This window comes from Brienomyrus brachyistius, chromosome 17 (genome assembly GCF_023856365.1).
Source record: "Brienomyrus brachyistius isolate T26 chromosome 17, BBRACH_0.4, whole genome shotgun sequence".
NCBI lineage: Eukaryota > Metazoa > Chordata > Actinopteri > Osteoglossiformes > Mormyridae > Brienomyrus > Brienomyrus brachyistius.
Genome location: NC_064549.1, coordinates 11673279 through 11697264, shown reverse-complemented (window position 1 = coordinate 11697264; position 23986 = coordinate 11673279). Strand labels below are relative to the sequence as shown.

General features: G+C 47.5%; 2 protein-coding genes across 3 annotated transcripts; both read right to left on the bottom strand.

Moving 5' to 3' along the window:
- Positions 1-1763: 1763 nt before the first annotated feature.
- kcne4 (potassium voltage-gated channel, Isk-related family, member 4) lies at positions 1764-3150 on the bottom strand. Its single transcript, XM_048981691.1, has 2 exons — positions 2889-3150; positions 1764-2670 (listed from the first exon to the last, which is right to left on the bottom strand). The coding sequence occupies exon 2, from the start codon at positions 2667-2669 to the stop codon at positions 2130-2132; it is 540 nt and encodes a 179-aa protein (XP_048837648.1). The 5' UTR covers position 2670; positions 2889-3150; the 3' UTR covers positions 1764-2129.
- A 1215-nt stretch (positions 3151-4365) lies between these two features.
- On the bottom strand, positions 4366-23986 carry acsl3a (acyl-CoA synthetase long chain family member 3a). Of its 2 annotated transcripts, XM_048981689.1 has the most exons (15): positions 23842-23986; positions 20065-20553; positions 17698-17875; positions 14953-15062; positions 14638-14776; positions 13151-13301; positions 12364-12487; positions 10021-10092; positions 8998-9137; positions 8589-8761; positions 8322-8396; positions 7473-7664; positions 7149-7263; positions 6722-6879; positions 4366-6346 (listed from the first exon to the last, which is right to left on the bottom strand). In XM_048981689.1, exons 2-15 carry the CDS (start codon positions 20413-20415, stop codon positions 6189-6191), a joined length of 2136 nt encoding a protein of 711 aa, XP_048837646.1. In that variant the 5' UTR covers positions 20416-20553; positions 23842-23986; the 3' UTR covers positions 4366-6188. The 2 variants fall into 2 exon arrangements, with proteins under 2 accessions (XP_048837646.1, XP_048837647.1); XM_048981690.1 differs by lacking the exon at positions 4366-6346 and having other exon boundaries at positions 6722-6839.

Sequence of the window (23986 nt, the reverse complement as noted above, 5' to 3'; positions counted from 1 at the left end):
TGTCCTCTGCAAACTCTGTGTTCTCACCAGTGACCTTCCACATCCCAGCAGGATGCTTGGGTCTCGCACATACAGATGTCTGCTCGGCTATGCAGGGCTGGGGTCCGCTGGACACGGCCAGCAATGTGACTGCAGCTTCTCCGGGATTTTCCCTGGAATCCTCCACTAAGCATGTATCTCATGTCTGGGGGGCTCCGGGTTCCCAAATTAAAGTTAAGAGTGGTGGCTCCTCATAAGCCCTTGATGTTAATTACCAAGACAGAAATTGGAGGAGTTGTGTCCATTAAATCTCTAAAGCAGCATTTCAGAAGCCAGTCCTCGGGCCACACTGGACAGATCCACATTTTTGTTTTACCCCAGTTCCCAGAACACCTGAACCAAGCAATCAGGAGTTTAAATACCTTACAGGTGTCTGGGAAGTGAGATAAAACAAAAATGTGGATCCGTCCAGTGTGGCCCGAGGACTGGCTTCTGAAACAGTGCTCTAAAGCATAAAGTGCTTTATAAGTGCTGGTAATCTTCAAAGTCAAAGAAAATTGACTTTCTTTCTGGAAGTAAATGTGTCTTAGCAGAAGCATAAGGGACCAAGGTAACGATCAACATGGGCACAGCAAATGTTGTGCACTGTTGGAGGTAAATCGTGCGGCCTGTCTTCTAGACACGGGGATCAGTGATGGCCTGGTCTCCGTGGTAACAGCTGGGGCAGACCTCTGCAGCGTAAATTCCGCCCAGCAGGGAGCGATCGACTGAATCTGACCTCTTGAATGAGAGTCATTGAGGGGGGGACCTTTGGTCCGATTATTCCATTTGACTCGGAGCAATCCCCCCCCGGCCCTGGACTACAGGGCCTGTCCTGGGGGAGACGCTGAGCTGTGCTGGGGGCTACGTGGGGAGACGTGACACAATGGAACTCATCACCTTTCCACTGCTCTGGAGCGTTTGGGAACCGGACTCGAGGTCAAGCAGCGTCTGCTTTCTCACTCATTAATGTGCTGAGTATTTCTCTCCTCTCTCTCTCTCTCACACACACACACACACACACACACACATACATGCTCATACACCAGTATACACATGTACACACAGACACATGTACATGTGATTGCACATATACACACACCATTGTGACAATGCAAAATTGTTGAGCAAAGCAACAAGTAATGCTACACTTTTGTAAAGGGGATGGTTATATGGTACATAACATCACAGCAGTGAGCAGAGGCTCGAATCGATGTTACTGTGGTCACTGTTGATTGAGTATTGTATTTCAACTTCGCTAAATGCTAATTGTAAGGGGAAATTCATGAAACGTCTGTATAGGTTACTTAAATTGCGGATATAGATAAATATTTTTTAAACAAATGCCAATTAACGTTGAATTGGTCAAATAAAAAAGGAAAATGAACATCTCAATTTAAGATGTGTATATATGAGGACAAATTTTGTCACACTATTTTGACGTGACTTGTTCACCAACTTACAATAACCACCAACGTCATGTAATAAAGCACAGATAATTAAACTGCATAAAGAAAAATTCTCGGCCAGTCATACAAGAATGAAGTTATCGAATCTAGATGAAGTTGCACGAGCGAACGGCGATCACTGTGGCAGCGCGGACTTGTTTCCTCAATGTATGGCGGCTCTCATTACGCTATCGGCTACTGCGGTTCTTACTGTACAGGCACAGCTGTACATGACTGCCCCCTACTGGAAGGTCTTCGATCAAACGCAAGACCCGGTAAATAAAAACACATGGGGCATAGTTTTGGATGATTTATTAAACATAGAGGAAGTGAATTCAATGAATGTTTATAAATAAATGAATAAAATTTACATATTTACAAAACCTCTCAATTTACTCTATACACACACACAATACGAAAACAGGCGTGTTAATAAGCCTACAGGGAAAAAACAAAAAACTTGGTGCACATCTAAAAAAATCTATTTCACCAGAAAAGGCTAGTATAAGAGTTCAAGTGGGTTCCAGGCGCGTCGCAGCAGTCAGACATACTCGGCTGATTCCCCGTCTCCCGTGACCGCATCCGATTCCCATCAGCTCCAGATCAGTTTCTGATGCTCGAGAGACAGCGGCGGTTCTGGGAGCGGCTCACCGTCCTCCACCATCACGAAGCTGCTTTGAAGTTTTCCTCGCTGCCGGGCGGCGCCGTCTTCACCACCTCCTCGGCCACCTCCTCTGGGCTGTCGGACTCCTCCTCGATGGCGAAGTGCACGTCGGCGGAGGAGCAAAGGGAGCTGACGCTACTTTGCTCCATGGTACACAGCGCGCAAGACAGCGGGACTGGGAGCCGTCCGTCGCACCCGTGTCCCTTGAAAGGAAGCGACACCTGGACAGACCTCAGGCCTGAGATGGTGGGCAGGGTGAGGCTGTGTTTCTTCTGCAGGGCGCCCCATTCGCGCTGCTCCTCTTCGTGCAGCAGTCTGGTGAACACGTTGGACTTCTTCTTCTCCCTCCTTTTGGAGCGCACGTAGCCCAGCATGATTCCAAAGAGAAAGACCCCGTAGAAAGACATGACTATTAAAATGTACAGATACTCATTGCCGCTCCCTCTGCCGGGGGAGCTGGCGGTGGATCTGTCGCTTTGCTGGGGGGGCACGGAGAGGCCCGGAGAGGTGCTGTTGAGCGCGATGTCCATCGTCAGCATTCTGTTTCCAACATGAAAAAATATAACAAAGTTATATTACAACAAATTCATTTGCCGTAATAAAGTTTGGATGCTCTCCTGCAGGGATAGTTATTTATCTCATCCAAGATTAAGCAATAAGTATCATAGTTGGGAAGATAATAACTAAGTCTTGTGTACATTGTTGTTTCTAAAGATTTTGAGAAAAAATATCAATGTTACAAAAGGCGGGATTCTTACCGGTAAGAGGCTTTGCTGAGGATCAGACGGGTCCACACTCGAGATTGGCTCGCTGGCTGAAAGGCTGCAGTGTGAGCCGTAGCCGCAGCTGGGTCCGTTTAAGTAGCTGTGGGGCGGCGGGCTGTCACGGATGACGCGGAAAAGTTTGAGCTATAAAACTGCAGTTCTTAGGACAGGAGAAGGGGAACACGGCCCGGAAACTCAGCGCTGGCTTCTCCCAAACCTTACAAGTGTCATATTAATACAAGAATATTTATATTACTAATGACAGAAATAATAACAATAAAATAATAATAATAATAATTATGATGTGGTTACTGGTGTTTTGGTGATAATTACCGTTATTAATATTACCATATTAATAAACAATACGCGGAAATTGAAACAGGATTTGTTCAGGTCGGAATTTATATTTTGTATATTAAAATACTGTAAGTGTCTTCAACTATATAGTTATGCACCTGCTTATTTAGGTATGGACGACATATGCAGCCGTCACGTTAATTATATCATGCCACCGTGTGGGCCAATTAACCTTGGCAGAGTTGGCGCCCAGATTCTAGTTTGTGAGCCAGGCAGGATACCACTCAGAAGTTGGAGATGGAGGGGGGGCGGGGGTGGGCTGGACCCCAAGTCAGAGGGAATGTATTAAATAGCGCCCCTCTAAGTTTGTACAATACTAATGCAATTCGCAATATCAGTCACATTACTAAACGCTACCAAACAAACCACTTTTTATTCATAATACTGTAACTATAGGCCTATAGTTTCACAGACATATTGTTGCACTTTTTACCCTGATTCGTACGAAATTGCTAAAAAATAATATAAAGCCAGTCTTTTATCGTTATTTATTTGTATGGTTGTGTCTTAGCGTCGAATGGTTCTTTCTGGATGGTGGGAGGGCAGGGGTAGGGCATGGACACAGGGGCATCAGAAGCATTTTGAACGTGGGGTGCACACTGGCATAAAACTAATATTTTATGTTTAATGTGGGGGGGGGGTGTCCAAACAAATAATTATGAAATTGAGGGGGACGTGTCCCCCTTACGATTTAATGGCGGCGACGCCCATGCATGGACACACAATTTTTGTTGGCGGGGGAGGGAGTGGGGGGCTCGTTCAGGACACCATACAAGCGAGAATAGCCGCTGATAGATGTGTATAATGAAATACTGAGACTTTTCTCAGCCTAAGTTCTATTCCCCGTTATTCGTATGTTCTCATCAGCTGCTGCAGACAAACACGTAACCGTGACGAGCTCATAAAGTTCCCGCGAGACCCTGCACTATAAAGACGTCAGGAGTCCAATAAGCGAACATCCCCAAGACAATTAAACCACGAGGCGCAGTGCAGATCGGCCACTCAAGCAAACTGTCACTGTCAGCTAACCAGTTACAATGCAGAAACGCGATATTTAAATCGCGTCCTCGGCGTCTCTAATGCTGAAGCAACAACTCGCCAAAAGTAACCTATAAACCGATCAACCACAGTTTTATTTACTTTCGTTTGGTCATTTCAAGGCAAATTACAAATAAATAAAGTTGGATACACTTGCAATAACATATGTTACAAGGCAGTTTCCCCATCCCAACATGAAAGAAACGCCCAAGACCGGTCAATATAGCAAAGGTTAAATAGTTTTAAAATATATAGTATAGATCTGGCATCGTCAGTGAGTTTGATCACTGCTCCCAATGTATACACAGTACAAGTTGGAAAAAAAAAACAATTCAAAGTATGTTCAAATGTTTTTCCTAGCACGTTCAGTAGAGGAGATGCATAATACTAGCTTGAAATGCCTGTTTCATTTGGCTCATTTTATATTTCCCTCAAAAACAGCCGTTATAAATGTAATGTGTATACAGCCCTGAACTATTCTTCAACCACATGCAACAGTGTCATAAGGACGACCACAGACACTCCACAGAGATCATCCTGCACACAACAGTCGTTTTGCACATTTTGGGACAGTGCTGTGGCTAATGCAAAGCTACACTGCCTTCAAACACCTCCCCCAGCCCACCACCCCCCCCAAAAAAAAACAGGGTTAATATTGCACATTCTGGTATTTCCTACTGGAATACATATATTATACGAATATAATGGTCAACAGTAATAATGTGATTCAAACATGGAGCCTAATTGCAGAGCAGCCTTTTCTACAATATGGGTGTCTCTAAGAAACGGACAAGAACTCACAGCTCCTCCTCTACCTCATAGAAAAGCAAAGGACTGTTTTTGTACAACATGGGGATTCGACACAAGAGAAAGAGCCTTTAGGTAGCTTAGCTGGGTAAAAACAAATCATTCGCATTGATGCTTATATGTGGCCCTTTTTGTATACCTCAAGGGACGATTCATAAAGGAGCAAAAGGGGTTTTGAGGACTCTCAGTCATCCGACCAGGACTCTTGTGTCTGGTAGGTCTCAGACGGTCCATGAACAGAGGTCCGGCTCCCAATGGAAGAACGAGCACTCAGACAAATAACCTGAATTCATGATACAGGAGCCCTGAAATTATTTCGCACCTGAGGTCACATTGCTGAAAGTAACAAAAAAACAACCCCTCATTGCCTTTGTTTGTACAGTGATGCTGTCCTTGGAAAAAGGCTTTTGCTTAGTTTAAAAAAAAACAAACAATCTCTCTGTTTCATGCCTCATGCTCAAAATACTGTGAGAGAAGAGGTCCATAACTACACAATGAAGGATAAAATCCACTCATCTATATAAGAGCAAGACTATTCATCACTGCTGCAGGGACACATTACAAAAATGCACAGAACATTCTGTCACCTATGCTGCACTCTCAGCCTGTGAGGATTACTCCAAGAAACACATCCGATGGGAGAGGAATAGAACAATTCTCAAATGAAAAACACCAAATACAACAAGGAGAAGAACTGCAGAAATAGACCTCATGTTGATTTAGTCAAATGTGGTCCTCAGACAAGAAATATTATACGTGTGTGTGTGTGTGTGTCTCTATAAATGAGGTCTCCTGCTTGGTATTGGAGATGCTGATCTGACCCCATCTCATCGTCTGTGGAGGACTCTGGTTTCCACCATGAGGGCTGAAAGGTTATGCTGCCCCAGACCGCCTCTCATGAACATGCCCCTTCTTCAAGTCTGCCAAGTCTCACAAACTCTTACGGGGGATCTCTGCTGCCGTCCCACTGAAGATGCCATGTCCTGCTGTTTGGTCTTGCATGTACAGAGTAAATTCAAGTATTGGCCCATCTGATGGGATGTGGTCGTAGCGGAGAGAGAGAGAGAGAGAGGAGGGAGACGTGTCCCCCCTCTACTTCCCACCATACATCCGCTCGATGTCTTCCTGGTAATGAGTCTTCAGCTCCTTGCGCTTCAACTTGAAGGCGTCTGTGACTAGGCCTGTCTCAGGAGTCCAGGGCTCAGAGCTGAGACGAATCTTCTGGGGAATCTCAAACCTCTCCAGCTTGCCTGGGGGGGGGGGGGGGGCTCATCAACAAGCTCATCAACAACTCAAGAATAGGATGGACCTGATGACATGTATTTCAAGCTTCCGTTGTTGGATTATCCGTGAAACTTACAGATTATTAATGGAGTAACCAACACAAGTCTCTGGGCAAGACTTTAGAGTTGAGTGAATGATTACATAAAGAGCAATATGTTCTCCCACACAGCTAGAATCTATTGATTTTGAATTCTGATCAGTCTGTGATCTTGAGCACATTTCTGATCATCTTGACTGCTTTTGCCCAGTTCCTTATCCAATGCTGACAGTCCTTAGCTAAGGCTAATGGCATTTTCAAATCGAGCATCGAACAGCTGTCTTTCTCCCTGCCTCCATCTCACCTACAGCCGCGGCCTCCATCATCACCCACAGCACCTCCTTCTCCATCTCAGAGCTGTTGCAAATCTCCTCCCAGGATCCCACAATGCCCTTCTCTTCTGCCAGGGATATCAACTGCTTCTGATTGGGCACCACAAAGCCAATTACATAAGTCTGGTCACTAGAGAGAGAGAAGGGGGAAAGTTTTCCAGTGAAAACTGTGGGGGGAAATAACTGTAAACACCCCCCCCAAGGAACCTGTAGCTCTGATTTGACTAGCCCAGGCATAGTGACACTGCATCATAAACCATCAAATGACTTTTCATTTTCCAGTGACAATTTGTTACTTAGGAAGGGAATGACGAAGATCTGGGGAAGTGGACCAAGCTAATGCACGAGAGACGGAAAGACGGGACCTGCATGAGAATGAACTGAGATACAAGGTCCCACCTGTTGGCATAAGCACATATGTTGTCTATCAAGGGACAGTTCTTCAGCACGGCCTCCACCTTGCCCAGAGAAACATACTCCCCAGCCTGTAGCTTCACCAAGTCCTTCTTTCGATCTGTGGAGAGGGACCGAAGGATTTAGGGCAGGCTTCAAAGTTAAAGAGATCATATATAATCAGTTGTTTGTGACTGAACAAATAACTGCACGTCTATTAACTCAATCTTGAATTTAAACTGTACATGTGCAAAATGGTCATTTGAAGACAGGAATGTACATAAAGAATGACGATGCAAGGGAGGAACGGGAACCTGGAAGTGTGCTCACCAATGATCTTCAGGCAGCCATCAGGGTGGAGCTCGCCAATGTCGCCGGTGCAGAACCACCGCTGCCCATTCTCATCCACAAAGAAGTCCTCCTGGTTCTTGGAATCACTCTTGTAATAGCCCATTGTTACATTGGGACCGCCAATCAGGATCTCCCCTCTGGGATTGGGCTTGTTTGTGCTGTGGTACCCGGCTGATATGGAGAAGGTTTTAAAAAAAAAAAAAAAAAAAAAAAAAAAAAAAAAAACTATTTGTTCATTTGCTAATAAAGATGAGTTCATTGTGAAACAGGAGAATGTTGGCCAGAGCATAAACCTGTTCCTTCTGACGACATTTTAGCTCCTCCCAAATTCCTCCAAGCTCTTTAAGAATAGACTGGACCACACTTCCTACGCAAAATGTTCACAGAAGATAAGGGTAGGCATTCAATGCCAAATTAAAGGCACTTCAGACCTCAGACATGTCAGCAGGGCTAGTAAATATTTAGATGGGCTAACAGCTGGATATCGTGAGACGATGGAACTTTTAGGGTAGGACAGTGCGTATACCAATGTAAAAAGCATACAAGATATTATGCCAGAACTGGGCTTCTCTGAAGTTCTGAAGGCCCCGTCCATAATGAGGAGCTAAGGTAAACCATCTTCTGGACCTAATCGAAATGGAAGCAACCAAGACAAGGTCATCATTACATGATCTGCGTACTTCCTTAAAAGGACACCAAGCTTGCTTCCCCACCCAGGACCTCCAAGAACCCTCTGAGCTGGAGATGATAACATTTGTAGCAGACGTTCTGTAAACGTTAGGGTTACGCCTACAACCAGGGGGCTGGCTGTGTCTCCGTTTCCCTCACCCTCATCCCAGTCCTTCAGAGTGATTTCGGAGCAAATCAGTGGAGCACCGACTCGTCCGGTACTGTAGTCCCACACTATTAAAAGAAAAAAGAAGGAATGGAAGTTGTAGCCTCATAATTCCACCAGTAAACCTTTCAGGGATCCAGACTCCCCGCCCTCTCAACAGTAACCTGGTCAATCTCCCAGCCTTTGTACATCATGAAGTTCCCTCAAGTTACCAGGACCCATGTGAAAGGAGGTCAGCCGGGCCCTGCTGACCCACTCACCGTCGCTGATGGTGCCGGCGCCGCAGGTCTCCGTCAGCCCGTAGCCCTGGCCCACGTGGCAGCAGAAGCAGATGTTCATGAAGCGCTGGGTGGCTGGGGACAGTGGGGCACCACCCGAGAGCAGAATCCGGACCTTCCCTCCCAAGAGGGAGCGCACCTTCCTGAAGACCAACCTGTGTCCGTCATAAATCAGGGTAGAGGAGGAAAGACGAGGTTAGAAACAAGTTTATAATGTGGGGACTTCAGCAAAGCACTATGCTATAAGGTTATGTTCACCGTGTCTGTTTGGGCCCATGGTAAAAGGCTTGTGTTGGCCATGTTTGGCTAGTGTGAATACACACTGGTATGCCTGAAGCTGCTGAGATGACACATTCATCCTCACGTGTGCATACACTCACTGAGGCTGTACCTATCGCACAGAGGCGTGCTATATCCCTTGGAGATCTGCTCCATCTTGTAGTTGTAGGCCAGAATGAAGAGTGAGCGCTGAATCCCACTCATCTCCTCCACCTTGGTCATCACGTTCTTGTAGATGCGGTCCATGATCTCCTGTGGGGGGTGGGTGGGGGTTGGGGGAGAAGAACGATGAAGTGGGAGATGAGGGACCTGTTCTGGAAAGGCGGATTGGCATGTACCCAGCTGTGGATAATTAAGATGAAGGTTTCATGTGAATCACACCAGAAGAGCGGCAGCTGGATGAAGGCATGTGTGGTATCCCACAGCCGAATGTCAAATGGAGGACTTCACAATTTGCTCCTGCTCCCGCCTCAACAGGAAACAAAAGGAGCCCCCCCACCCACCCATATCTTCATGTTTCCATTACATATTTATTCCCTTCACTGATACATGTCACCCCCTGGACTCTGGAGCCCGGCAACAGCTTGATAACAAGAACAAAATGTACAGATCAGGCTTTTCCATCAAAAATGACGTTTAAAAGGAACATGACTTTGGCACATTTGGCCCTTATACATCTTTCATTATTACTGATGATTTTTATAAATAAAATCGTGGAGGTGAGAAAAAGGGGTCACGACCTTGTGCACAACCCATGTCAATCAGGGCACCGTGCTCCTTGCTGTTCCTGCTTTTCCAGCACAGATGCAATTTAATGCTATGAAAGATGGTGGGGGGGGAGCATTTTGGCAGGAAGCTGCGGTACTGTTTATGCAATGCCGCTTCTGTTATCGATGGGGAGTCTGCGGGGAACACTGCGCGTCTTCTGACCTGCGGCACATGAAGCTGAGTGGTACTAATGCCATCAGGGCTGGCTTCTTTTTAGTTTTAAAATACAGAATTTTCTGCTGTTTCAGACAAAGAGCTTTCACATGTTCTGTTTATAGAGGGGTGGGGGGACTCTGGTTTTCATGACATCATCTTTTCAGCCACCAATGAGGTGAGGGCATCACGTGAGGCATTGTTGTCGTCTCACCGGGACGGCGACCATCAGTGTGGGCTGCAGAACGCTCGTGTCGCCTTTACTGCCTCTCTTGATTTTCGTCGACTGTTGAGAAACAAAGAGAGGTCAACACACGCAGACGGCAGAGAAGTGACTCATATACTCCATGATGCAGTTAGTCCGCAGTTAACTGGTCTCCTGGTCTCCCCTCCCCCTGGCTCCCCCACAACCTCTGTGGTCTGCTGGTCCGGCGGGAACAAGACAGCTGTGCGCCCTGGTGCTTGTGTGTGTCATCCTTGACAACGTAAGCCGGCAAGTGGAAGATATCAAAGAGAGCAGGCTGTGCGAGGTCGGCGCTGTGGGAACCAAGTCCAACTGAGTATCTCAAAGCCGTGCCTGATACAAACCTGCCAACCCGACTCTGAAAGCCTGAATCGAGAATCGCAAAGCCAGGCCTGATACAGGCCCACTGATGTGATTCTAAAGGCCTGAACTGAGAATCACAAAGCTGTGCCTGATACAGATCCTCCAACCCTATCTGATTTCGAAGAACTGAACAAAACCCAGCCAAAAAACGCAAAGCCGTGCTTGATAAGGACTCATCACAGCAACTCAATGCAGCTAGGAGGGGTGCGGTGATGTTTAAGTGTGTTAGCAATCAGAGACTGAAGTTACTGCATGTCCAGTTCACTGCTGATTCTCTGTACACTGTCATCGTGTGGACCTAAGACAGAGGCCTTGTTCATTAACATGCGTCTCCACATTGGTCCTGACCGACTGTTTGTAATCGGATCTCACTTTCTCACAACTTATTTAAACAAACACGTAAATCACTTTCGTATGCAGAATCTGCTGAACATTAAAAGGAGGAGAAGAAATCAAAGCTATTGCTGCATTCCAGGGTTGAAATGTTTATAATGAACGTCATAATACTCAAAATGAAATAAATACATCTATAAAGAAAGAAAGATTTCAATAATTAATGTGCCCTTTTATTTTTAAATAATACCTTAAAGGGTGTATTTCTTAACGTTTATCTACGTAAAATCTTAAATTGTATTTCGTAATAACGTGATTTTCATTTGACAGTCATTATGATAAAATATCATTTCACATAATGCAAATGTGATTTCTTAAATAATTCAAACTATATTTCAGAATGAAGTTCAACTTTTTACATTGTTGCCATGCATTTTTATACCATGTCAGTATGATACAAACGAACGTGTTAAAAAGGTCTTTCAGTACGTGGGTCAATACTTTTCTATTCAAGGGCAAAGGGTTCAGTCTGTAATGCATTATGCTGGTTGCCATGTGATAATATTTCAGCTTTTAATCATATCCAGTGAAGCTCTCATTGGTTTGTCTGATACGCTGAATTATGTCTGACTTGGAGCAAGTGAAGTAAAAGGAGCAAAGTAGTCAGGGCCGGAGTGGGACTGAATTTCTTTACCGAGAGTTTAAGCCAACAGACACCTCAATATAAAACAATCTAATCAATTACTCTGTCATTATTTGTTTCTGTTGGCATATCCATTATCTAGGCTAATGAACACAAACTCTTCCCTACACAATTTCATTTTATGTTCATTTAATTTTTACCCACACGGTTCACCAATAAATTGTGGAGCAGCTTTTACATAAGTAAGGAAGCTTCATCAAAGCTCGCATTAAGCACAATCTGTGCAAATTCCAAAACATCTTTAATAAATCACTTACACAACTTATTTTTCCTGAGTTTGCACGGAATATTAATGATGCGGACCAATGTTTCCATGCTAATGGGCCGCGACAGTCCGATATTAAACCAGCATTCCAGCAGATTCAAACTTATTTTCTGGTGTTGTAGGAAAAAGATGCGGTTATTCACAGTGCAGTTTACTACACAGTAGTCCATGCTGCACTGACTTACGTTCTGACATAAATCATACGAGAAATACCTTTCGAGCAGCTAATGAGTTTCTACATACTTATGCCCACATGAGGACATCAGTTGAGTAGGTGGTCCGTCAGTGCGGCCTGGGACACACTCATGTTCACATTGCTATAAGAATGTGGCCATATGTGTCCCAGACCACCTCCGAATGTGGTTTGAGCGATTGGATCTCAATGCATCCTCGGTCCGTTTTGGGTGCTGACCACTTGTGATCAGATCACCCAGGATGCATAATAATACTACATGTGAACAAGGCCATAGTGCCAGGCACAGAGGTAGCCTGATGCTGGCAGGGGGGTAGCTGTCTGCTGGATAGGCTGATGCCTAGAAGGGGGTGTGTACTTTGGCCTTTAGCCTAAAAGAAACAAGGAAACTGAAAGCATGTAAAATAACGTAAGCAGACAGACTGGGGTCTGTCAAACAGGCCTGCGCTTCCTCACCTGATCGGCAAGCGTCTGCGGGGAGGAGTAGCCAACGCGACAGCCGTGCGACATGCAGACCAGCTCGGCGCTCAGCTCCAGCACATGGGCCAGGGGCAGGTAGCCGATATAGGTATCTTTCTCACTGCCAGAAGAAAAAGCAGGGGGGGCTGAGATTTAATTATAAACAGAGACAGGGACAACTGTCTGCTTATACCAGGGACAATGTGCATATTCTTCTGAAAACAAAGAACAGGAAAAAAAATCCAATGGAGGGAAAAGAGAGGAAAAAATGGGAAAGTAAAGTCCCAAGGTTTGGGGAAAGGGCTGCTACACACCCCCCGACACCCCCCCGAGGGGCTTTCCAAGAGGCAGGCTGGGAGATGACGCGGGCGGCGGTACAGTCAGGGACATACAGCCTGGATGTAAACACCCTGAGCGACGTGATGCAGACCAGAACTTTGCTCTGTTTTACGTGATCCCCGGCAGAGACGAGCAGCCCCCCATCCTCCCCCAAGCCAGGATTTGAATGTAAATAAGCCTGACGCTGCTGTGAAGCTTCAAACCCTCAGTGAAGTTACAGACAGATGTGAACAATGCCAGAATGCGGTAAACCCTCTGGGACTGCTGCTGCTATACCATTAATCTGCCTCCCTCTGGTATAAAATGGCAAATGCTACAGGTGGATTCAGCTAGTAGAGTTGGTGTAATATTATTAAAAGGACCGGTGTGTGTAAGTACTAAGCGGGCACCGCTTCCTATCAGGAGTATGGGAAGAGCTTCCTTTATGAGTAAGAGAATGTCCAACCTGAGCTCGGGGATCCGCTCGCTCATGCCTGTGATGCCGGCGATGAGGTTGCTGTGGGAGATCATCACACCTTTAGGGATGCCTGTGGATCCGCTGGTGTACATGATGACGGCGATGTCTGAGGGCCCTGGCCGGCTGGGCACTTTGACCCCTGTGTAGGGGGGGGGGGGGGGGGGGGAAGGGGGAGGGGGAGGGGCTGATTACACACAGATACAGGGAGTGCTTCTTCTTAAAGGTAAGGTAGCTAAAAGGCTTTTAATTTAAATAGGTAAGTTTCATAACTACCGCTTCAAAAATCCAATACCTTAATCTTATCTGAAGATAACCATTACATTCAGGCACGCAAGGGTCATTCTGTTTTGACTCTTACCCTTATTTTGAGTGGCACGCGCGCGCACACACACACACACACACACACACACACACACACACACACACACACACACACACACACACACACACACACACACACACACACACACTCTCTAAATTTTTACAACCATTTTCACTGTGGTCATGGATGGTACCATCACACACGTGCTGAAGTGCCTCTGTTGCGGGGGCTAAGCTCTAAGAATCCCCCTTCACTGTACAGAAGACTGTCGTCAAGTCCAATACTCTCATCACCAGCAAAAGACACTCCTGTGGGAAATTTGATGTTTCTTGTAAATAACTCAATCATGCAAAATAAACACTTCTAAGAAGGAACAGCCCAAGAGCATTACCAAAACAGAACACTTAAAGACCCGGAGGACTTCCACGAGAACGGCGACGGGCGGCACGGCCAAGATGTATCAGCACGCTGGGCCGGCATGGGATGTCATGTGAACGTTTGGCAATGGCTTTTTTTAAACAAGGTCCAGTCGATGTCCTTGCAGCAGCACCACGCACAGCTGGGAGCACCGGGCCATGCAGCCGGGCCTGGAGGTGAAGATGAGGAACCGGCCGCGAGAGCATTCTCAGAACAGCCGGGGGGGTCGGGGAGGAGAGGCTAATCTGACACAGATGTGTCCCGCGCTCTCTGCCGCATCCTTGTTCACATGACCCGACGAGGGCCTCCCCCACCCCCGAGCACAGAAAAACCTCAAACCACTCTGCCTCATTAGCTTTAGGAAAAAAGAGGCCTTCGAGATTTGTGGAGGCAAAGCGTGTCTAAAGCTCATGAAATGTCTCACTTGGTTGTCAGACAGAGTTAGTGTAGAACCAGCCCCCTGATGGAGTGCAGATGTTCAGCCCTGCCATTCATCATGGAGCAATCTTATCTCACTGGCTTAAGGTGGGAGGACAGACAGACTGACGGACAGACACGAACACAAATACATACATACATATGCACAAACACTCATACAGACAAAGACATGCAAACACACGGGATATGTGCATGTGCGCAGACAGGCACATGCATGTGCACGCACGCACACACACACACACACACACACACACACACACACACGTCATCACCACAAAATGCAGACAGCTGTCCTCACTGTTCTCGGGTCTGGCTCCCAGCTCCTGCACAGACGCCATGCTGTGAACGCGTACACCCTCTGGAAGGCGGGGCCAGGCGCTGGGCTTGCTGTCCACGACAATGATCTGCTCGAGTCTGGGAACGTCTGGCAGGATGGCCTGGAGGAGGAGAGGTTCCAGTCAGGCTAAACTTCTTGCTGGAGACCAGGGAGACACTCAGCAGGATGTGGACCCAGGGTGCAGCTCATTTGGGACACTATGGCAAGAGTTTCTTTGGCCTTTCTCCCATGAGCTCTTACAGCCTTCGCTTGTATAGCCCAGGGTCTCAGACCTACCGTGAGTCGAGCTTGAAGCAGATCTCTGCTGGTGATAATGTGGGTGACCTCCGTCTCGTTGAGCCCATGAGCGATGGCTGGACCCCCCAGGGTGGAATACAAGGTGACCACTGTGCACAGAGAACAAGCAATATCATTCTGAGCACTGGACCTGGTATAAGCCCCAAAAGGCATACTGCAGACTGCAAAACAAGACAAAGAACCAGGCTTTGCACTCTCTCCAAATGAAATGTGAGGTGACAAAAGTAGAAATGATTGATTGGGGTGCATGAGTTGAAATGTAAAGGGTTTCAGTTAAATAGCCATATTAACAAACACATGAGCAATAGTACTAACAATCTTCACCGGCGAGCTCACCCAGGGTAAATTAAAGATGGCATGACATTTTGTGGTCTAGAAGTTTACGTCAGTGTCTGTGCTTGGTTAGAGAACATGGGCTGAGCCCAGATGGGTGTTGGCCAAGCAGACCCGCAAACTGAAGCAAGCATACATCACTGAGTATCAGCCTGGACAAGGACACAGCTACTACAGGAACTGTCTGACAGCATTTGGGGTGCAGCAGAGTCCAGAGAATGTCGATCAGCTCTGTTACTGCCATTGTCACAGAGCGACCCCTCTCTGCCAGGAGGCCGTTTGGATGGTAATGCACTGTCTCAACCAGAACTCCCATCATGAGCAAACGCTGCAATGGAGACAGGGGAGTGACTGTGAGGTTCATCCTCAGAAAATGTACCCCCTTCTCATTGTCCTCAACTCGATCTTAAAGGAACAGCAGCTTCCTTTTCCACCCTCTAACCAAAGTCTGCTTTTAGTAAAGGGGGGGGTTAAAATAGAAAAAATGATTTGTAGACAAAGTCAGCTCTGTTTTGCTAACAATGATGGGATATGTGCAAATCACCACGAAGGTCTGCAACTCCGAGCCCCAGCTGTCCCGGGTTCGAGGTGTGAGGGGAGGTCAAATCGTTCATTCCCACGGACTCTCCCGCCCCTTAAAGCCTGATTACTGCTATTGTGTGTCATTCTGATAAGGACAGGAAATTAAATACTTCCAGTCAGACTGGATCATGGCAACCACACGCGGGCTGCCATTACCTTGGAGAACGTACCGATATGGGGCAAAGGTAGGGATAATGCTGGAAGACCAGAATGGCACTGCTGGAAAACTGAATGCAACATTTCTGGGTCTAAGTTAAGCATTCGTGTGAGATATAACATGGCATACAGAAAATCATGGAGCGAGTCTCAGCAGACTGACTGACCATAAACATGCATTTGCCAGGATGTGAGTGGGGGGCTGGGGCATCTGAAAGCTGAACTCTGACAGACGCGGCAGAAGCCGCTTGGGACCCCAGGCAAACAGGCTGCCCTTTTCCATGTGCAGCGAGTCCCCCAGTCACATCCTGTTCTAATAGGTCCCTTTAGGATGGGATCACAACCCCATGGCCAGCGTGTGGGGAGTAAACACAGCACGGCCCGGCGCATGTCCACAGGACAGAGACACGGACAAACCGTCTGACGGGGGCTCAACACGCCTCTATTCATCAACTATCCTGTCTTTGGTGGTCAGCAACTATGAACCATCCTGGGACCCCTTGGCTGGACCGGCACCAGCTCAAACCACATGACAGCAATTCACCTAAACACTTTTCATGCCCCAGACAGTCAGAGAGGTGATGTCACCCCCAGCAAAGTGACTCTGTTGATGGGGTATGGGGGGTGAAAGCATGACACCTCAGCCTTAAGCTAAGCCACCGTTTTAACTGCCCCAGACGCCCATAAAGTTACACTGAGCCCAGAATCATTCAAAACAACAGCAGGCTCCTACAAACATTTTCTTCCCTGCCAGCAGGGGGCGCTGTCTGATTCACCTCCCTCGAGAAGCAGCCTAAAGGCAGCTTCGAGCACCTGAGATCACCAGCCAGAGAGGGTGCATCCTGCCGCCGCGATAAGCATCTCAGGTCGGGGGGTGCCCAACAGCAGCGATGGACCCCCTGCAAACCCTAGCATGTAGCCTGGAGGGCGGGGGGGGGGGACGGGAGAGCGCTGACATCTCAGTAGCGGGGGGATAAGGATGAGAAATACTAAGCATACCAAAGAAGTGGAGGAAATGACGAGAAAGGGTGATGAGCAGGACACTTACATAAGAGCAGGACGGCGGGCATGCGGCCAGGACACGCCGACCCCGTTTCTATTCGATTTCCCCTGGGTATCCTACTGTCATGTGATCTTCCTAACTAACACACCCACGGTCACTCTGCCCATTCACAGATGGTAGGAGAATGAGAGCACCCCAAGCACCCCCCAAACCCCCACCCCATCTACAATACGAGGGACGTGGGACAACAGGCTGGATCCTGGGGGGGGGTCCTCATCATCTATGAGATGTCGTCCTCGTGGACACTGCAAGTGTGAACAGCGCCGCAGTAACCAGGCCATGCTGAGCCATGCCAAAGGATGCCACGTGCCGACAGTGTACGACAGCCCCGTCTCCCCGTCGCCATCGTCTGTGATTGGCTAGATGCTGTGATGTCACATGGCTGCCCAGAGCCCCGGGAAAGGGGCTGTTTTGAAAAAATTCTTTCAGTAAATACTGTCCAAATAAAACTGGAAAAGAAATTCAGCAGTTTATCCTGGGACACTCAGAGCCAGAGTGAAAGAAACTGTCTCTATGATCTACAGCCCTCAATATCCCACACAAACTACAGGGTCTCCAACTTGAAGCATCAGGGTCAGAGCTGGACTTACAAGGGAAGTTGTGCATGAAGCAGGCTTGTGCGGCAATGAACCATTCTGCCCGTGTTTCGCAGAAGATGGCAATGTTTTTCTGGGGCTTCTGGCCAAGTGCCGTCAGGCCTCTGCCGAATTGGGCTGCGGCCTCAAAAACCTCTGTAAAGGACAGCCATATGTAGTCACCCAGGATCACCTGCAGGGGACGAGAGAACGTGGGGTAAGGTAGCAAAGAAACGTCACCCAGTGTCTTAATGGCCCTGAAGGGCAGGGAAGAAGCCAGGAGAAATAAACACAAATACAGGGAGACCAAACAAGACTCAAATCCATAACCCCATTAAAAACAGAATTTCCATGAGGAGGAGGGGAGAGGAGAAAGGCTCAGCCACTGCCGTTAACACCAGCATGCATGTACAGAGCATGCTGTGTGCGGCCGGCTTTCACAGGGCCTTACTGCATTTTTTACTGTGTTCGTCACCCATAGCATTTTACTCCAGCTCACATTCACGATAAGCTGGGAGACACTGCCCTCTAGCCCACAATCAGTGTTACTGCAACAAATAGCAAGGGTTACTCATTTAATACCTCTAGGTTAAATCAGGCCGCAACAAATTACATATTAATTATCAATTTTTATTACTGCAATGGCTTACTTTACAAATGTGGTTTAAGGGTCAATTTGAAGCTGTGCCTACTGGCTATAACGTGAAGAAAAAAGTCACTTGGCTCTTACGCTCTAACTAAACTCATATAATATTTTCTGCTTACTGTATTTTCTGGTTCTCACCGGCTACAGTGAACATTACACCCAACTGTACTGCCCTCTCTCTCACATCTGGCCGCACTGAGGCCTCGAACCCAAGACACTCACACCTCCACCTGCGGCTCACTGGCTCCTCCTACCTTAATTACCTCCATCATTAATTACTGTTTTGGGATGATAAAGTGCATGAGACAGCAGAAACCCAAGCAGCATTCAGTCATTTAAAATTCCGATAAAGGGATCTTGATTGTCACATCCCTCATTATAGGGCTGCACTATTAATAGTTAAAGCAAAAAAACAAAAAAAGCAATTTCCATTCACACCTCATTTCTAAATTACCACGGTTCTTCTGCATCCGATAGATCAAAACAAGCTCTCCTACTTTTCCCCAGAGTCTCAAGCATCCCGTAATTCTGCATTCTCTTTAAAAAGTGCTTTTCCAATGCACCAGGTACCCTACTTTTGCTACTCCAAGAAAATACCAAAAGTACTTGAAGATGTTGGTTTCCCACAGGCGTATAAACTGGTACCGGCGCCAAATGACATCACAACATGACGCAGAGTATTTTGAAAGAAAATGGTTGTAGTGTATTGTAGAGCTGAACAATGTGCGAAATTAATTCCAACATCACATGTTATGCACACACAATTCTCACATCATCTAGGAAGCTGAATTAAGATCAGGCTTTTCTTACCTTCAATCCTGTATGGACATTAAGGCGCAGTGAGTTTAGGTTTCGTTAAAACATTTTTACTGTGACAGGAAAAAAAAAAAATTTAGCAAGTTTTGCAATTTTAATTATTATTATTCCTTTTCATGATTATCCAGTATATGTTTAAAAATCAGTTTAAGGATTTTGCATGAGCGCTGCATGCATCTCTAAGACGCTCATAATAACTTTCATTTTTGCTGTTTAAATCACTTGACGGGTTCGTGGAAAATTTATGTCAAACTCCTTTTTTTGTATAAATACCCCAATATTCATCACAACAAAATCACTTTGCAATGCTTAGAAATTATCCGATACTCTGCTGTCCTAGTATTTTATACAAAATACTTCATTACTTTTTATGATATCCTGATCTCTAGCTCTTCTGACCAGGTTGCAGTTAAAGCTTGGGTCACTTCATCGGTCCACGCATTTATTAGTATTTTTATCATTTTTTTTTTTTTTACCTCATTTATCTTTGTTTTCTGAGTTTGCAACTGTTTACAAGACGGCGGTTGTATTGTGTTTCAAAGGCAGGCTATTTGCATAACCGATCAACAAAGAAAGCGTTTCAAGTCCCTCCCCAGAGAACAGAAGTACTGAAAACATATCCCACTGGCACTGTTGGTATGGCCGTTTTGGTTACCCTAATTGAATGGCCAATTGAGAGCTTCCTGTCAGTTGTCAGAAGTTGATAAGCTGGTCCTGGATCCATCATGTTTCGCACAATCAGGTTTTGTTGTGTTTCGTTTCACAGTTTAATGAGTGTAATAAATGTTTAAATTTGAGAAAAAAACAACATTTCAGAGAATCCTGATCGCAATTCCAAGCAAAAAAAAAAAAAACACGATTCACATGTTTTTCAGAATCGTGCAGCCCGACTTCACAATCACTATCATGAAGGTGCTCACCTTCTTGAAGACCTTGCCGTTAGGCTGTAGCTCGTCCTCCTCGCTGAGGACGTCCCGGGTGCCTAGGAGGTCTCGGTTGGGGAAGCGCTGCATGGCGTGCTCGAACACTGTGTCCAGTGTGTCGCGGCCGGGGTGCAGTCCAGTGACCAGGTGCTGCAGGCTGCCTGGCGCACGGTACGGACCGCCCGGATGCCCGCTCACAGGCAGTGCCCGGATGCGCCGGGCGCGCTCCTGCTTAGCTCCTGTGCCTGACAGCAGGTACCAGGGCAAGAAGGTGATGACGGAGTAGACCCACACGACAGAGCGGAAGACCTGCAGCAGCAGGGGGTTAATGTCCTCCTTCAGCTTCATTCTCGTCTCTGTTACCCTTAGCTGAGACGGAAAAAAACCCAAGTCCTTTATTCCTTTTGTGGGGTGTGGTGTCAGGGGTAGGCGCCCCCTGCTGGCAGCTTCTTACAGAAGGGGCACTTCAAATAGGACTCTTCAGTCCTGGAAGATAAAAGAAGCAGCTTGTTATAAGGGTCAGAGGGTGAGTGCGACTGCATGCTGTGAATTCAGCTGTTCAGGAAGGCCACAAGGCACGCAAAGGGACAGCAAAACAACACACCAAATGTACAGGAAGAGAAGAGAAGCAGATACAATTTGTCACAAAGAGATGCGATGCAATGCACCCTGGGGCATCTGCCCAGCTCCTAATGCCATGCCAGACCCTCACCCACCCAATGCACTGGGCAAGACGGCACTTGGATACCCAATATGGGTATTAATATAACCGGCTCATTAATGTATATCTACAGGAGAAGCACGTTTTAGGGCCAAAGCACAGTGCAGCCAGCATGCAGCAGGACTTGGACAGATGGGGCTAAGGGCCTTGCCCAAGGTGATATTACTACTCAAACTGGAACCCACAGCAGGCGCAGGCACATTGCCTGGACCAGCTGAGCTCCGCACTGCTCGGGACACTGGGGAGGAGGGGGTGTTCCCATGAGACAGTCCTCTGCAGAAACCTGTGACCTCACTGCACAAGAGAAATTAGATTTTATTTTAGGTATTTATGACCAAGCTACCCAAGAATAAAACGTCATTTAATGTACCCATTTAAATAGCTAGATTTTCGTGGAGACTTTCACACGAGAAAGGTCCCACCTTTCAGAGCTGGTAAGTGCTCTTGTACCTTCTAACCTGCTGCTTCGTTCTGAAGCCACAGCACACTGCCCTGCAGGACAATGCGAAAGCATGTCATCCGTCACAAGGATACAAAGCAAAGGCAAACAGCTACATGATGCTACTATAACATCCCCCTTTACAGCAGCCAGCACACCACAGAGCCACACCCTAAATCACCACTCAGGTGCAAAGGTCAGCAGCAGTTAAGCACAAACAGAGACCCTGATGAAATGTCACATAGAGAAGGTCCATCCATAAGGGTCAGGATTGCAAGGGGCCGGAGAACTTTGCCACAGCAGTGGAGTCAGGGGAGCACACATCCACAAAGAATCCTAAACAAGTTGCTTAGGATGCAAGGTGGTAAAATGAGTAAATCAGACAAATACTGATGATACGTAAATAAAGCAGTAATTCTGCTGTTTGGCAAGCAGATGCCAAAAAGGATGGGGCAAATGGGTCAAGCGCGCACACATTAACGAGGATTAATCTGCGCCGATAATCTGGCCATGTGAGAGAGACACACTCTGGCCTAATGCACACAGGGCTTCTGGTGCCAAATCTTCCCTGATGGCCAGGTGTCAGGGTGCTTGAGGGCTGGAGGAATCAGGGACGGTGTCACACCTGGTGACTTAAGAGCGATTTATTATTTTTGAAGATACGGTGACCTCCCCTCCCCCTCCAAGGGCCACCGCAGGTGACTAATTGTTGCTCTGTATAAGGAACAAGGGACGGTGGCAGAAGTGGTCAGGACCACTCACACGCCGACCCCCCACGCAGATGGCAATACGCATCTCCATGTTAAGGGACAGGACTGACGGTGTGGTCACTGTGGGGAAGGGGGGGCTGATTTCCTCACCACATACTTCCATGATAGAGTTGAGGTCTCTAATCTGCAGAAGAAGCAAGGGAGCCAATAGTATGTCAGACTGAGATGTGTCACTCCCCCAGCACTAATGCCTGACAGACCATGTGACCACTCAGGCCGGCCCTCATTGGAGCATCAGTAGGTGCAGGTTACCAGTAACACCTCACTGCAGTACCTTCTCAATAATCAACCAATGAACGCTTATGTCTGCCAGCATATACCACCACCCTGGGGAAGCCGCTGCTGACCCAAGCCTGGCCCAGCGCCGACAGCGTAGAGGTCGATGGTGAATCTGACCCTAGGTGTCACTTCTCAAACTGAAGGTACAGTCTAATAATGGCAATTGGAGGGGGGGGGTACATTCCCTCAAGGCAAATCTGAGACACACTTGGCCTCTAGGCTGCAGCTCGTGCCCGCTGCTGCAGTCTCTCCTCTGCAGCACTCCGGGATGCTAATACAAACTTTCTTTCAGCTGCCCCCCCTCCCATCCCCCCCATAGTTGTCAGGGAGACGCAAACAAGAACTGCAGGCCTGACGCTGAAACAGCTGATCCGGTTCCTTCATGTTACTGTTCATTAATGCCATAATAAGTGCTCTGTTTTCAGCAGCGGCAGCAGCAGCTGGAGTGCAGGCCTGGATCCCCCCTCGTCCCAGGGCCTATTTTAAGATGTTTGTGCAGCACTGGGGTCGAGTGCCAGGGAAGAAGATGTCCCAGCGATGCTGAAGTGGATTGCGCAGTCCGAGGGGACGACTCCTTTTCCCACATTCCTGCATTTAAGGAAGCATCCTGGCGAAGTAGCTCCCTCCAGCAGCCCCACCACCCTCCCACCGGCACCAGACATCCGAGATTGGCTAAAATTAGAAGGAGCGAGGTGGGGGGGCAGCTTGATGACCCACCAGAAGGTGAATTGCTTAAGGAAACAGGGCTGACGCACCCACATTAAAAGAGCATCCATGCAGCTGGAAAACCTCTGCCAACGATGGGGCAAAGTGAAGCAGGATCCCTACTCCATGTGGTCAGAGTGTGGCTGGAGAGGCAGCTGCAGCAAACAGAGAGTGGTGGCACAGTGTGTGTGCTCACCCTGATGATGCCCAATATGTACATTTCACGCACACAAACCTCGCATCCCGTATGAGATTATCACGAACCTAACGTAAGAAATGATCCGTCTTATTGTGAACCGTAAAAGCATCTCCCCATCAACTCTCTCTCATTTTCATTTTTTATTTCGTAAATAAGTACAGCAGACGGCTTTAAAGAATATTTATCAAGTCCCATACGTTTATGTTGCTCATAAACGCATAGGGACAACACAGTATCGGGCAACATCCGCACATCGGTCCATAGTGCGCTCATCTCCTGGATAGACACCCTCATGTGCAGCTTCATGGAGGAAACAAGCCGGGCGACCACTGCAGGGGCACTGGCGTGCGGTATACGGGACCACCAAGCGGAGCCGCGTTCCATAAAAGGCAGTGACATCGACACAGAAGCAGCCGGATCACTGTCTGCAGGTATCCGGCATTAACATGTCAGACCAAGGCAAGGAAGGCAGGTGCGGGAGCCATTATGTGGACCCGTGAGGCGGCATGTAGGAAAGCGTAGCGGCCAGAACAGGTAACGGCAAACACGGGCTAGGGGAAGTGGCGAGGGCCGTTGTCGCCCAAAGGCGAGGATGCTGCCCGGTGCCCGCAAACGCCATCCACTCGCACCCCAGCGACAGCTCGGAAATTTTGTCACTTACCTGCTTTTAAATCGCTGTCATGCGCCGCCGGCTGTTTATAGAAGCCCGCATAAAATGCCGGGTTACTGCGAGTGTTTCTAATCCTGCTCAGAACTGCAGCCTAGTAACCCTCCACCGGCGATGCGCGCGACAGCAGCCTCACTCC